Below are 15063 nucleotides of genomic sequence, written 5' to 3'. Positions count from 1 at the left end.
CTGGCTCACTTGTGCTATCCAGTTTCCCACAGGATATTGTGATGAGCAGATCACTATCAGTGACTCTAAGTTTTGTGAGGACATAGAGACTAAAAAGGCAATATTAGAAGAGTGATGAGTATCTAGTCCTTCCTACAAAAGCCAATGACTTATCAAGAATTAAATCAAAGGTACCCTGGCAGCTGGTAGGAAGAAGTACCTCCTAAGCAGAACTTCAGGACCAATGTGACAGTCACATGATGTGATCTATCACTAGGCTTGCAGCACACAAAAATTCACTTTGTCATTTAATTATTGTTTTGATGCATGAATAACAAATACAAAAGAGTCAAACATCTTAAACATGACTGGGCAGCTCTCAGGGCAGCTTTCCTTCCAAATGGGCTCTTTTCTTGAATAAGTGCTTTTGCCAGGGATCCAACAAAGGGTAGATGCAGTAGATTAAACCCCTTCTGCATCAGCTTGAGCATCTGCATTGATCTTGGACTGGAGGTAGAGAGTAGAGAGCACACCTCCTACAGGGTCTGCAAAATTGGCATTAATGGCTCTTGAGATCAGCGTTGGCAATCATCTACAAGGGCGTTGTAGGGAAAAAGGGCCGTGTTCCTTGCCGGTGAGACAGCTGGTGCTATCTCTAAAGCAGCATGCATGTACAAACTGATCGAGTACAGGTCCCACTGTCCCCTTCTGAGAGGGGAATATCTTAACCCTGCAGTCTTGTGTCAACAAGGATAGGCACAAAAGGCTCCCTCTCCTCGGTGTGGAAGAGATTCAAAGGTCTCATTTAGTGCTGGAAAGGAGCAATGTTTTCTTGTAGTAACGATGTTTCCAGACAGACCCTAAGTCTGCACGGGCTATCAGCAGATGTGAGACAGATACCCCGAGCTGAGTTGTTGCTGCTTTTCCAGCTTCTCTGTCTGTAAACATTGCCCTTTCTGGACAGGCATCACCTCTCTCTTGCCAAAGTTTGTCTGTACTGCCTGTAACTTATTCAGTATAATACTCTTCCCCCATAGGGGTGGTGCTAAGAGAGCTGCCCTGATTGCACTCATATGAAAACAAAATCCTGAATACACAAATGTGTACTGGTGTCAAGACTGAGCCCTCCAGAACTTCATCTGAAGGCATCACAGGGGCCTGGAGAAAGAAAGAAGTGTTTAACTGTTAAGATCCTTTTGGCTTTATCTGAGACCCTAGATCCCAAAAATAGCGTCTCCCAAAAGAGTGGAGCTCTTATGCCAAGGGAGGTTGAACCACCTACAAATTCATCTGATGGGCCGGCCCCTTGCTTCCCAAAGGCAGCCTTCAGTTCTGTCAGCAATGCCACCAGGATAATCTGGATTCTGCTTCCCTTTCAAAATCAATTGTAAACAGTCTAGGCTATTGGCAGAGGTCAGATACCTGGGTGTGGACTCAATTATCTGCTTGATTCTTTTGACCTTGAAGAGGAGATTGGAAACAGAGCATTTGTTGCCAGAGTTATTGGGATCAAGCGCTGGTTTCTGCTACATACTTCCAATGGCTCGTAGATTGCCTCATTCAAACAAAGCACCAGGGAAAACACTGTTCCAGTTTCTTCTAGGTTCAGCTGCAGACAGTTTTCCTTTCGAGAAGGGACATTTTTGGTGCTTCACTGGAAGCACCAAAAAATGCCATCCCAGATGTGACACAGGAAGCTGGAAGTCAAAGCCTGTGCCACTTCCCGATGACCTGAAAGGAGCCTGAAGTGCTCTGTTACTCCAGAAAATTGTTTGCCCTGAGTTCCAGTGGCTGAAGCCTAGCTCTCTGTTATCTGGTGAATGGTGATCAGATTTTACATGAATGACTAGAGGTGGGCAATGATACTTTGAAGATTTGAATGGTTTCCTAAGAGTAGCACATAATTTTCTTATTAATAAAAAATTACATGTTCCTTGAACTCGACACAGTACTTCAATATTTATCCTCACCTGTCTTGGTGCTCTGGATATGGAAGGGAATGAAAATCACATCCCCTGAATCATACTCTTTGTCCACATTAGAAAAGAAGGTTGGTTTTTACCATTAGATCTTGAAAATATTTCTTCTTGGAGGATGACTGAGGCAAATTAGAAATAAAACTTTCTGACTGCTCAGACTGCCTAGAAGAAATTTCTAAGATGTAAGGGGAAGTAAAGTATTATTCTGAATTGTTCTAGATCTACCGTTAATTCCAATGATTCTTGTAACTTGAGGCAAACTTATTTAAAAAGTCCTTCTCTATAATTTGCTAACCTTAACCAAAATTTCCTCTCATTCCTCACTTTTGTGCCATACAGTACATACTTTCCCCCTTAAATCTATTGCTGTAATTATCTTCTTTTTTTTTTATGTGATCTGTGAGCTGTATCCCAAAGAACTACAAAGCACTCTTTATGTTTCCTCTACAACCCAGCAACTTGGCATGCAATAGGAATTGAGTCTCATTTGGGCCTTTTAAAGATTTTACCAGCGGATTCATAATTTGATAATTGGCCAAGGGCTCTAGAGAGAAAAAAGGCAGCTACACTCTGTGAAGACAGAAATGGCTCCCATTCCCATGAAAGTGGGAAGTTTTCATTCCTAAAAATTGAGAAGGAGTGAAGAGAGAGTCCAGCATGTCACAGACCAGGTGGCTCTGCCCTTTCTTGGTGAGAAGACAAGGAACAGGCATCAAAGCCATTTAGTTTTCTAAGGTGGTGAAGAGGGAACTCAGAAGGGTAATAATGGTGATGAAGAATCTTTCAGTCCTTCTGGAGGTTTTAGGTTTGAATTTTGGAGAGCTAGGATTGGGAGCAGAGACCTTGGGCTGCCAGTTATACTTGCAAGGAAAAAGTTGCCATGATAGGTAAGAGCAGGAGTGACACCTGATATTGTGGCATTTAGATGTCTGAAGGCATCAAGCAGGACTGAGGCATGTGCTGCTTGAAGCAGAAATGGATCCAGGTTTGTGCTACGCCCGGCTCCAAAAGGACATGAGATCAGATAGTTACAGTGGCACACTCTGGCCTCATAATCTATCTGTCAGACTGCCTGGCAATCTGCACAAACCCTCCCTCCTGACCTCATTACTCCCTCAGATTCCCATCCTTGGGCAATGAAAAAAAAAAAAATTTTTATTCTGCTACTAAAGGTGAAATGGCTTGGAGGGTGGAGAGTAAATTTCATATGCCAAACTTAGTGTGCCTGTGTGTGGAAGTGCACAGAATGATAGTAGGATTTACCTTTTTGTGCAAATTTGTTTTCCTGCATACATGCCATTACATTTATTTACTGTTGTGTCTGAGGATAGGACACTGCAAAACACTGGTAAGAGCTGCTCTTTCCTGTTCTTTAGAAAAACCCTGTATATATGTATCCAAGACTGTAGAGTCCTCACAAAAACCAGACCTTTTAGAAACGACTTGGAGTACATCTGCATGGGCAGGCTCCTCTGTGCTCCTTGCTGGCCAGACACATGCCAGCACCTGGCCAGCTCCATTTGGAAAGCTGGAGAGTTGCATTAGCATGGCTCTGTGCCCAAGTGAACATAAACTACCTCTCAGGAGGGCTTATTTGCCCAAGTTAAGTGCCAGGAGGAGAGCTGTGAGCCAGGTGAATGACTAGTGGCCACAGTCCCCTTTTTCTGCACCCTCAGGTGCTTGGACACATGCCTATCACATGATGAAGATGCCAACATCTTGGGCAAGTGTCAGAAGAGGGTCTGTGGCTCCTCCAGGTGAGATTGTGCACCTATCAATCCAAGCATCAGGTCCTGTTCACATATGGAGGTGGAAGGAGATGGCTGGCTGAGGCTGTGGGCTGGACACTGTCCTGTGGGCTCAGCACAGCCTGCAGGCCGTGGGCTGACCATGCTGACCCTGTGGTTCATGTTTGGCCACAAGTTAAACCAGTTTGTAGGCAGGAGGGGGCTAAGCTCTTGCAGTCAAAGAATAACTTTGTGCTGCCTGACCCGTCAAAACATAAAATCTTAATGTAAACCACCTTGCTGCTCCCATCCTTGTCAGAAAGTAAAGCACAAACTCTGAGGACATGCAGTCACATCTGTTTGCAATGTGACAGTGAATACCAGGTCACCCCTGTGTGAGACCAGCCATGCTGAGAGCTGCAGGCTGTGACCAAGTTGCCCAAACTTCTCTAAAGCCCTTGTCTGTCTGGTGAGACTCTGCCATTGCACAGAGTATGGCATTCCTGTCCAGGTATGTTGTGCTGATGGCAGCTCTGCACTGAGCAAGGACTTCAGGGACCAAGAGGTTTGTATGGAGGCACTGCAGGTGATGGTAGCATCCAATGCCTGGAAACATTAGCAAGGAAAATATGCTGCAGTGGAGGCCAAAGTTTGATTTATGTGTACCTTTCAGATAAAGGAGGTTGGGATAAGTTGAGGGTCGAGTGAATAATATGGTGTCATTTGTAAGAGAGATCCCAGAAATTTTTCCATGCACAATTGCCTCAGACTCCCTTGGCACTGATGCTCTCCCCACTATCTTGCTGTTGCCAGAAAGCTCCTTTGGCAAATGCTGGCTGCTGGCAGATGCATTTTCTATCTACACTGCAGCATTAGAAGTTCTCTACGTGACCTGCCTTCTGTGGGAGAGGTCCCTGTAGCATTTCAGATGCCCTGGCACGCTGAATGTTTCCAGAATATTCCAACCCCTCATTTTAAGGCACATCATACCTTATGGACTGTGTATGCTTGGGCTGCAGTTTGCCCTGAAATTGTCCTTAACACAAGCTCAGTTTAGGTAAAAGCAAAAGCAAGGGTTTATTTGGGACATACAGGAAGACAGCACCATTACTGTGGCCTAGATGAACACATGTGACAGGAAGGAAATGCCAGTCCTAAGCTATTTGAGATGACATTTTAATGGCACCTCTTGTTGATACCCAAAGGAAAAGCTGTAATTTCTTCCCTAAGCCTTGTGGACATGTACCTGATACTGGTGCAGACAGCATTTATATTTGGTGTCATAAGAGTGACAAGAAGAGGAAAGTTTGCCTTTACATCCCATCCTTTCCACATGGTCTTCCTGTCTTCCACCATGATTTCATTCTTCTTTTTCCCTACTTTTTGGTCCCAGTTCGCAAATTTTGACTTCTCTTGCACTTGATCATTCTCCAGTTCCCCTCATTGAAAATGCTTCTGTCCTTTTGATAAGGTCAATTTAGTTATCACTTGTATGCCCAGAGATGACAGCATTGCTTGGCTAAACCCTGGGCAGAATAGCAGGACACTGTGAGGACAGAAACTTTCCCCTGCTGTGTGGGGCAGGGTTCACATACAAAGGAGGGGCCTTTGAAATTCTGAGCCTTCTATGTTATACAAATGTGGCTCAGTAACGGCACATATGTGGAACCATGTGCCTGCAGAGCCAAAAAATCATCTTCTAGGGGCTGCTCAAAATAGTAATTAATCACTCTGGAGTCATGGTAAGTGTGGAGGTGAGAGATACTGTGACATTGCTAGTAAATACTTTTGGTGTTGGCAACTATTTCCAGGGGAAATGGTGGGTAGAGAAAAGGAACAGAGGGCAACTATCGAGGGATTCATTTTATACTTGCTTAAATGTGGTTTCAGTTGACTTAAACCAGACCTAACATAGTTTTGTGTATCAGTTTAACTAGATTGGTTTCTATCCATGCCTTCCATTGAAATGACACACACATCTGTTTTTCCAAGACTGTGGTATGGTGTGGATATATTTACTGGGCTTGCTGCCATCTCTAGGGGTATTTGGCTGACTTTGTAACAACTACAGACCAAGTTATAACTTCACAAAAGTCCAGGTTGTGTATGGCCCACACTTGGTGCTGCCAGCAAAGGTGGCTAAGAAATGTCCCTCAGAGCAGAGTGGAGCTGGTCCCAAGAGAATGAGCTGAGACAGGCCTTTCTTTGTATTATTTCCTGTTCCACTTAAAGGTGTAAAGATTACTCTGCAAATGATCAGGAACTTCTTGCTTCTGCATTATGCTCTGTTGCAGCCGAAGTGTGGCATGTCCTGTGCTTGTGGTTGGCATTGGCAGCAAAGCATTCCTGAAAGAGACTTGTCAGGTTTGGTACTTGCTCACATTGATGGATCTCTTACCTCCTCATCATTTTGAAGTTACAGAGAAAAAGAAAAATCTTTTTTACTCTGTTTCCTAACCGTTGTGTTGTTACTTCAGGGTTTTCCTGTTTGCCTGCAAATAGGGATTATTCCAAGTAGAATCACTCAATCCTTCTTTGCAGGTGATGTCCAAATGTGCAATGTGGAGGTGACTAAAATGTGCAATTCTCAGTTTTGGAACTATTAAGAAACCCTTGAAACTGCTAAGAAGCAAAACTTACTCTGTGTAGCCAAAGCCTCAGTTGTGGGTACAACTGGATTGTAGCTTCTCAGCAGATGAATAAAGTCTAATGACACCCAATTTAAATGCAAATTAGACAAGCAGATCTCTCTGTACCCTCATGTCACATTTTAAGGATCCTTATTCCAACAAGCAGGATGAAGGACTCATCTCTATATTCTTTCTAGATTGTCTTCTGACTATCTTTGACAGCCATGTAAGTCACAGGCTGTAATATATCCTCTAGAGAAAGTGAGAGAGTGATATATCCATATCTGTGAACATGTTAAAAACTCAAGGCTTCTATTAATTCTATTAGCTAGAATTAATAGAAAAAATGAAGAAAACATAAAGCTTTAAAGTTTCAAAACAAGGTTGGCAAAGTTAAGAACTTGCTTGTTAGGAAATTCTTGTAAGCAAACATATTTGGAAAATTCAGGAATAGGTAGGAATTCACAGTCTGAACCTGTGCTTTGTAACATTGGTTGTTCAGTTTAGTAAGGGAACTCACAGCTGGCTGTTTACAGTGGTAAATAATGACATCTCTCCCTGGTAACTGGTGTGTGCACTTTTCTCCTACTGAGTTGATAATGTTTAGCTCTGGGGCAAAGGAAGACTGAAATTAAGACATTGTATTTAATAATTTATTCTATATATTTTATTTCAAACATTATTAAATACTCATACATGTATAAATATGAATTTTCACTTATTCTCCAGACACTATCAGCAAGGGAGTCACTTTCTGCAGTTTGTTCATGAAATAAATGGTGTAAAGAGTCAAAAGCAGGATTACTGTGGGCTAAATATATCTCACTTTGTGCTGTATTTGTTTTGTGATTGTTTGATCTCTATACTTTGGTCTTGGGTAACTAGAAGATGGTACATGCATTCAGCTGTCTGCCTGTTCTCCCTGTTAGAGGTTGTGCTATTTACTGCAGGGCTAACAAAAAACTCAGTAGTCTGAGTCGTCTGTAGTTGTGTTCAATCTCGCCTTTTTCAGCAATTTCAGCTAAAACAGACTGGAGTGGAACTATTTGTGTAAAAGCCAACCTTCCCTTCTGCTGATCCTACTGCAGTATTGACAACTTGTGAAAGAGAGACAGAGACAAAGGCTGAAGGAGGTGCCATCTTTACTTACCACAGCCAAAATAGCCCAAGGTTGTCTGACAGAGACATTAAATGAACCAGGAAAGTGTAGCCTTTAAAATAAATTCTAAATAAGAAACTTACACAACAAGCCTTTGAACTCTGGAACTAAAATGCGTAAGCAAGTTTGAACATTTCTGTATTGTCAAGAAGTGAAAGCAGAGTCCATGGTGGCATTTGAAAATTCAGTTTCTGTCATTTACTTTAATGGAGACTTGATGCAATGCTTCTCTTTTATTCTTTGGAATGAATGACAAAAGGAGTCAGTGGCTCAGCAATAACTCGTAAGCATTCCTCCCCATGGCTGGTAATGGGAAGACTGCTCTGACTTGGCAACACAGAAATTTGCCTTTCTGTTAGAGCTGCCTGGATCAACAGCCATCACTCCAGGCTGTGCTTACCCAATGCTGTTTTTCTTATTTTTTCTGAATCTGGGTTAAAAAAAATTAAAATTAAAAAAAAAATCACAAATATTATTACTGTCTCAAGGTTTTCACTCCCCATTCTATTTCACCCTAGATGTGTCAGAAAGAGTCAGATATAATCTCACTTTAATTTTCACCATCATATACTGACACAGAACACATCTTTCTAGTGCATCTCTTAACACCTAGCATCACCTATTCTCTTTTCATCAAGCAACACTGCATTAAATTCTTCCTTTTTTTTTTTCTTCAGCAGCAGACCTAGATTGGTTTCAAAATCCTGCTGGATTTTTTCCATGTAAGATGATACAACAAAAAGTTGTCCCTTATTTTTGATCCTCAGTGTGCAATCTCTGCCTTGGTGAAATTTCACCTGCCCATTCAAACACTATCTTTTCAATTGCCTTTGCCTCTCATCTGTAATCTTCTACCTTGTTGGAAATGCTGCTTCCCAGTACCTCTGGGTCTGTTTATTCCCTGGTCAAATTTTTTCACCAGTACTTCTTTGGTCATTTTACAAGAGTCTCCAGTGTTAGTTGCCCTAATGCAGAAAGGGAATCTTGTACAAAGAGAATAATCAAATGAAAAGAAGAGTTTTCACATCAGAAAACTCAATTCTTTTAAGCACAGAACTGATTTTCCTGGTTTTTCAAGGAAGCTTCCTCCAATTCAGAATGTTGCCTATAAATAATCACTTCTTAAGCTCAAAATTATGCCATCATCTTTTTCATAACACTTACTTTCAGTTTGCTACCATTTTTGGTAGTATTACACAGTATTATTTTCCCAGGTCAGAACATGTGAGCATCCCTGCTGTGCAGAGTGGTCAATTCCATCATTCGTAGCATAAATATTGTATAACGCGCTGATACTACTGACATGCATATATATCAATATTTTGTTAACATCAGTGGTACAACATATGGAATCCCTTTTAAATTTTACGCACATGATTGAAAATCCTGACACGTCCCCTTTCTGCACTCTGTGGAGCAGGATATAGCTTGAAACTGTGTCCCTTCATTTTAGTGTTACTTCTGGCTTAAATCAGTGCCGCTGCACCGTGAGCCAGCTGACAAAAATGCTGAATAGTGCAAAGTCCAACACGCTCTCAGCCACTTCCCACCGCAAGCCCCTGAAAAGATGATAAAGCGTGTTTGCAGTGGGACCATACAGTTCACTGACTGGGGATCTTCCTGCAGACCAGGAGAGAGGAGAAATTACCAAATTACCTTTTTTAATTTTTTTTTTTTTTTCTCCCGAAAGATAACTAGATAAATATGCCTGGAAATGGCAGATCTCTTGACTGATGGAACCATCATTCCTCGCAGCTTTCCCAGCGCTTTGGGTTACTCTGTGGCAGGCTTGCTTCCCTCTCCCATTTTAAAAGGGAATAAAATGTCTGTTGAAATACAAAGTTGTAACAAAAAAGCAGAAAGAAAGACTGAGGGATGCTATTAATAAAGCAAGGGCCCTTGCCAAGAAAGGCTGAGTTTTCCAGCGGCCATTTTACCACCCTTGCTTCTTTATTGAACTAAGCTTTCCAATGAGGCTGTCTCAATTTGCAGATGTGGTTCTGGGTGCTGAACATCCTCCCATGTGTTTTGTTTTGCAGGAGGCAGCACAGGAACGTCCCCGACCACCTCCAGCACGGGGACCCCATCACCATCCGCTTCTTCTCACCTTCTCTCTCCATCCTGCTCTCCTCCAGCCTTCCATCTGGCCCCCAACACTTTCAATGTTGGCTGCCGGGAGAGTCAGCTTTGCAACCTCAACCTGTCTGATTATCCTCCCTGCGCCAGAAGCAACATGGCAGCGCTGCAGAGCTACCCAGGGCTGAGCGACGGGGGCTACAACCGGCTGCAGAGCAGCAGCGCTTCTGCCTCGCAGCCCTCCGAAACCTTCATGCCTCAGAGGACTCCCTCCTTGATCTCAGGAATGCCGGCTCCTTCCTCCCTGCCCAGCAACAGCAAGATGGAGGCGTACAGCGGCCAGCTGGGATCTTTCCCCAGCTCCCAGTTTCAGTATGTCATGCAAGCAGGCAACCCTGCCTCCACCTCCTCCTCCTCACACATGTTTGGTGGCGGCCACATGCAGCAGAGCTCCTACAATGCCTTCTCCCTGCACAATCCCTACAACCTCTATGGATACAATTTCCCTGCTTCCCCCAGGCTGGCGGCAAGCCCAGAGAAACTCACCACCTCCCAAAGCACTTTACTCTGCTCTTCCCCCTCCAGTGGGGCCTTTGGAGAGAGGCAATACCTTTCCACGGGGATGGATCACGGGATGCACATGATCAGCCCTCCCTCCAGCAACCAGCAGACAGGGGCGGCCTGTGACAACAGGCAGTACGGAGCGGTGCAGGGCTCCTCCTCACAGATGTCTGTGCACATGGTCTAACAAGCCTTGCCTCTCCTCGGCATCAAAGGCAGCCGGACCTTCATCCTTCCCAGGGGTGAACCCATCCCAGTACTCTTTTGCCTTCAAACTTATAGTGGAACTAGCGTTGTAACGATAAACAAGAACATAAGCCATCTAGGTGTGTGCCCCAAAACCTTCTGGAGAGCCTTGACTGACAGCCATCGCCGCTTCTTGTAGCCCAGGGCCTCCAGACTGGCACGGAGCATCTGCTTTTCCTGGACATTGCAGAGAAGAGGGCATGACTTTAACAAGGAGCTGGAGAGAAGCAGCTGAATTTACTGTTTTATGCATTAACTGTAGGCAGTGTGAGCTTTCAGCGTGGAGGGATCCATTCCCTGTGCTGTCTCCTCCAAGTACTGAAGAAGGGCAGTCTCCCAGGGCTTCATCCTCTGAAGCTGCACTGCCCAAAGGTCAAAAGACCTCCCTTTTCCCAGACAATTTCTCATTGCCAGAGTGGCTCAGGCCATAACTGAAACCAACAAGGCCTGTGGGTCTTCCTTCCACTGTAGCACAGGAATGGCACTGAGGAGCTGCAGCTTCTTCTGAAGAGGCTTCTCATTCTCACCATGGCTCTGCCCAGCCGGCTGTTTCTTTATGGAGGTCGAGCTCACCAGCACCCAGCCTGCAGATGGAGGTGGGAGAGAGAGGAGAGAAAAGCTTTAGCTCTCAAGTGAGCCTCAGACAGAAGCGGGGATGGAACTTTGGGAAGGTGAATGGGGGGAGGGGGCTCAGCTCCTGTTGGCTTGACTGGAAGTAACGCAGCGAAACGGAACGGATGACAGCCTTTGTGGGGAATGGGTGTCTCCCACAGCACTCATCCCACTGGGAAGAAACTGTCCAGACTGAGCTCATGGGGAAGAGTGATGAGAAAAGAGAGCTCTGCAGGAGTGCAGCTGACCTTGCATGCGAGAGTTGCCGTAGAAAACCATTAGCATTTCAGAAACAGTGAGGTTGAGTATTTGCCAACCTTCCACCTGCCACATGGTCTCTGTTTAACCAAATAGATCATTGCCTTTTAACATCTTTATTTTCTGGTTTTTTCCTTGTTCTTTTTTTTCCCTTTTTTTCTCTTCAAATCCTTTAAAAATAAGAAAACAATTGTAGCTTGGTGCAAGCTATGCATTTAAGTTGTGTGAAAATGCAAATACCAAGTAACAGAATACAGATATTATTGAGAGTTGTTGTGAGGTGTTGTAGATAAATGTATTTATATGCCTAGTGGGGTATTCAATATTATGAATATAAAAGAGGGCAATAAAAATGGTATGTAAAATATGTATGAAGAAAAAGCTGTATAAAGATTTGCCCTATGCACGGAACTCTGTTTCTAAGTGCCAAGCACAGAAAGCGCTAAATAAATCTTTGCAATTGTTCCTTCTGTGTTCTTCTCTGTCTGTGAGGCTTCCTCAGTGGTTTTCTTGAGACAGACATTTTAAAAATACTCCCACATGTGTTTGCACAACAGAAGGGGTGAAGATATGGTGCCAGATTGTGAAGTCCAGGCAATATTGCGATAAAAATAAAAATTCTGTCTTCTCAAGAAATTTTAAAAATTGAGTCCTTGGAGTTTGTAAGTTGTCTTCTTCACAGGAAGTATCTCTTAAAAACAGCTTGAGTTGTTACCTTGATTATTGAAGAAGCTCTTCAGAACAATTTTTTATAGTTAGTATAGTCAATGACACTTAAAAATAGCAATATAATTTATTTATAATATAAAAATAATTTAAAAATGCAATTTGGGGGTATGTGTCAGTTTTTTATTTGCACTACAATTCTAATATGAGATAGAGACATTAATGCTGAAAGCTGTGGGAGGCTGAAGCCCCTTTAAACCTGGCTGTAAATTATGGCTGCAGAGTTTACAGCTTTCCTTGTGTCAATAAACTTCTTCTCCTCTGAACTGAAAAAGCACCAGAAAGGTAGAAAGACCTTTAAAGATCAATTCTGCAAGCATTTCTTTATTTTTGTTTTTACAAGGGAAGATAAATATACCAATGCCATTCCCAGCTCTGTGCTAGTCTGTCTGACTGTATTCTGACTTTTACTGTGTCTGGCCTTGGATGCTGCTGAAAAGGGTAGGGGGCATTATGGGTGGGGACAATCTGTCCTTCACCTTGTTGGCTTTTGTTTACCCCTAATAATGAATTATTGGTTTAATCTTGACCAGGGAGTTTTAGAGCCTTTCTAAAATCCTTTCAGAATCTTTTAGAAATGCTCTTCAACCTGTGCTTTGATGTTTGCTTTTGGGTTAAATTTCTTTTTATGGCAGCAATTTCCACAGGTTAATAGTATGTTGCATGAACCAGTATTTTCTTCTGCTGGCTCTTTGCATTAGATTGCTCTTTCTTATTTAATCAATTTAAGTCTTTGTGAGTCAGTCTGTATTTCAGCTAGAAGAAGAGACTTAACAAAATCAAAATCATTGTCTGCATCAAAATACATGTGTCTAATTTGGATTAAGCAAAAAAAAACCCAACAAAATAAAAACAGAATAAAAATGATCACTGGAAACAATAGCTCAAAAAGCAAAATACATATGCAGGTCACAACTTGAATATTAGTGTGAAGAACTGGTATCTAAATTTCCACACATTTTCATAGGAATCCATGGGTAAGAGCTTTGGAATGGTCACCCAGACTCTTCAGCAGTGTGATCCTTCATGTTACTGAGTACTTTTTCCCCTGATCCAACCATATTCTTCAGAAAATCTTACTGCATTAGTACAAATTGAAATTCCTTTTGATATGAAGCATATTGACCCCAGGGTGAGCATTCATGGACCTTATTTCTAGACATATTTATTTAACTCTTATGAGGCACATAAATAAAATGAGAGATCTTAGATATCTAGATAGTAGTTATTCCTTAGTGTTTTGTTGCTGCAGGGTCAGAATAGTCAGCATCAAAACTGAAAAAAATAGGAAAAAAAAATGAGAGGCTTCCCTGTTCCAAGATGTAAAATTGTAGGTACTCAAATAGTACTTGGTGTGGAAGTTGCATTGACAGTTTATAAGGATTAAAAACAAGGTAATAGTGAAATGGGTAAAAAATATTACACTTTTTCCTTGGCAGTCACTGTGCAAAGTGAAACCAGAGCAGTGTTTGTAGGGCAGTATCAGAAATAATGGGACAAATTTGTTAAAATTATTTATTTAGTGCTTGTTTAGGTGCACAAGGGTAACACTCCCCTGAGCAGATAACCTGCTTAAGGCCTTGACACCACCCCAGAAAGACGACGTGAGCATTGTATTTGAGGTGGATCCAGGTGTGGGTCTTCCCTCCCTGTCACCCAGGTATGGCCACAAGGCCCTGAGCCATTTCCCACTTCTTGCTGGGGCTTCCCAGAGGGAGGTGATAGCATGGGAGAATGGGAGAGGTGCCCTGGGATCAGTGTGAGATCACCCAGGTCCAGCTGGCCTGGTGGGCAGCCCGGGTTGCGGAACACCCAGCAGCCACCCCCAGCAGGCTCCCCTTCCTTGGGTGACTGCCCTGACCACAGGGCTTGGGAGCCCTCCTGGCATGGTCCTCTCTGATCCAGGAGCCCTTTGATGGCTCATTTGGACAGCATGTGTGTGTGGGTGGCAGAGGCAGCAGTGCTGTGGTTCCTGTCCCCTTCCTTCCTTCCCTACTTCACCATGAACATTTGAATGCTTTGGCCAGCTTTAAGAAGCTTTGGGATGGAAGCTCTCACATGTTTCTTTAGAACAGACAGTGCAGGAGGGCAGGGACCTTATTAATTTTCCCAGTCCAGGGAAGGCCACCATGTAACATCTCATTCAGAGAAGCCACACAAGGAACAGGTGTCCTGCATGCAAGTCCCCAACCACAAGTTTCCTCTGGCATATGGATGTTATTAAACACCAGAGGATCCACCCAGAGCTGCAGAAGCCAGGGGGTTTCAACTCCACCTCTCCTGGGCTGGCCCATTGGGCCTTAGCCCATGCAGGCCTCTGGTTTCCAGTCCAGGAGAAAAGAAGGCTCTGTATCTCCCAGTTTGATGCTGCAAATTTAAAAGGTCAAATACCATGTACCTCTCTACCTCTCTGAAGAAGCACCCCTTTGTAAAAACTGAATCCAAATCACAGAAGGAGTAATGGAAATGATAGGACAGCCCTTATCTTATAACACAGCCTGTTCCAAGTGCAAACCTGACAACTTGTAACAGAAATGAAAAGAATGGCACAAAAATAATCAGGGTGGGTTTGCAAGCTCTACAGAATTTATTTAGCTTCATTCCTTAGCACACTGACAGGCAGAGGACATAAGTATTACCACAGTCAGTGCAGCTCAGCAATGCCAGGACACTGCAAATCAGAGTAACACAGTGTTCCTGGAGGAAATGTAAGCACTATGTGCAAAAGCAAAATGTTCAGGGCACAAGCATAAATGTAAATTAAGTTGTACAGGCTGTGACATTCTCTGAAGAATGTGACAGGCTGGAAGCATTGCATTCTGTGTGTGTGTGTGAGGGGTAAGGACAGGTTGGGTCTTGCCCTGGAGAGGGGATGCCCTGCCCTGCCCACCCTATTCCTAGAGCCTGAATTCCAGCCTGGCAGTGGCTGTTAATCCCTGGCACACCAGAGGCAATGCATTAATCTCTGGAGTCCCTAGTCCAGCTCTACAAATGACCAGAAGTTCCACATGAAGGAAGGGCCCAGGAAAGCCAAAGGATATTTAACTTAGGGCATGCAGCAAGGACGTATCTTGACCCTACATCCTCTTGTAACTTCTATCAGCTGAACA

The 15063-nt window shown here is 43.4% G+C and overlaps 1 protein-coding gene across 1 annotated transcript in view; it reads left to right on the top strand.

Moving 5' to 3' along the window:
- The window catches only part of TBX15 (T-box transcription factor 15), an 89530-nt gene extending 77722 nt beyond the window's left edge, over positions 1 to 11808 (top strand). Inside the window, exon 8 of the mRNA XM_058824957.1 lies at positions 9514 to 11808. Within this exon, the coding sequence (XP_058680940.1) occupies positions 9514 to 10298 (785 nt within the window). The 3' untranslated portion in view covers positions 10299 to 11808. The remainder of the gene's footprint in view (positions 1 to 9513) is intronic.
- The last annotated feature ends 3255 nt before the right edge of the window (positions 11809 to 15063 follow it).

The sequence above is a fragment of the Ammospiza caudacuta genome, chromosome 2 (assembly GCF_027887145.1).
Source record: "Ammospiza caudacuta isolate bAmmCau1 chromosome 2, bAmmCau1.pri, whole genome shotgun sequence".
Lineage (NCBI taxonomy): Eukaryota > Metazoa > Chordata > Aves > Passeriformes > Passerellidae > Ammospiza > Ammospiza caudacuta.
Note: the sequence above shows the minus strand (reverse complement) of the source record. Positions and strands in the feature narration are given on the sequence as shown.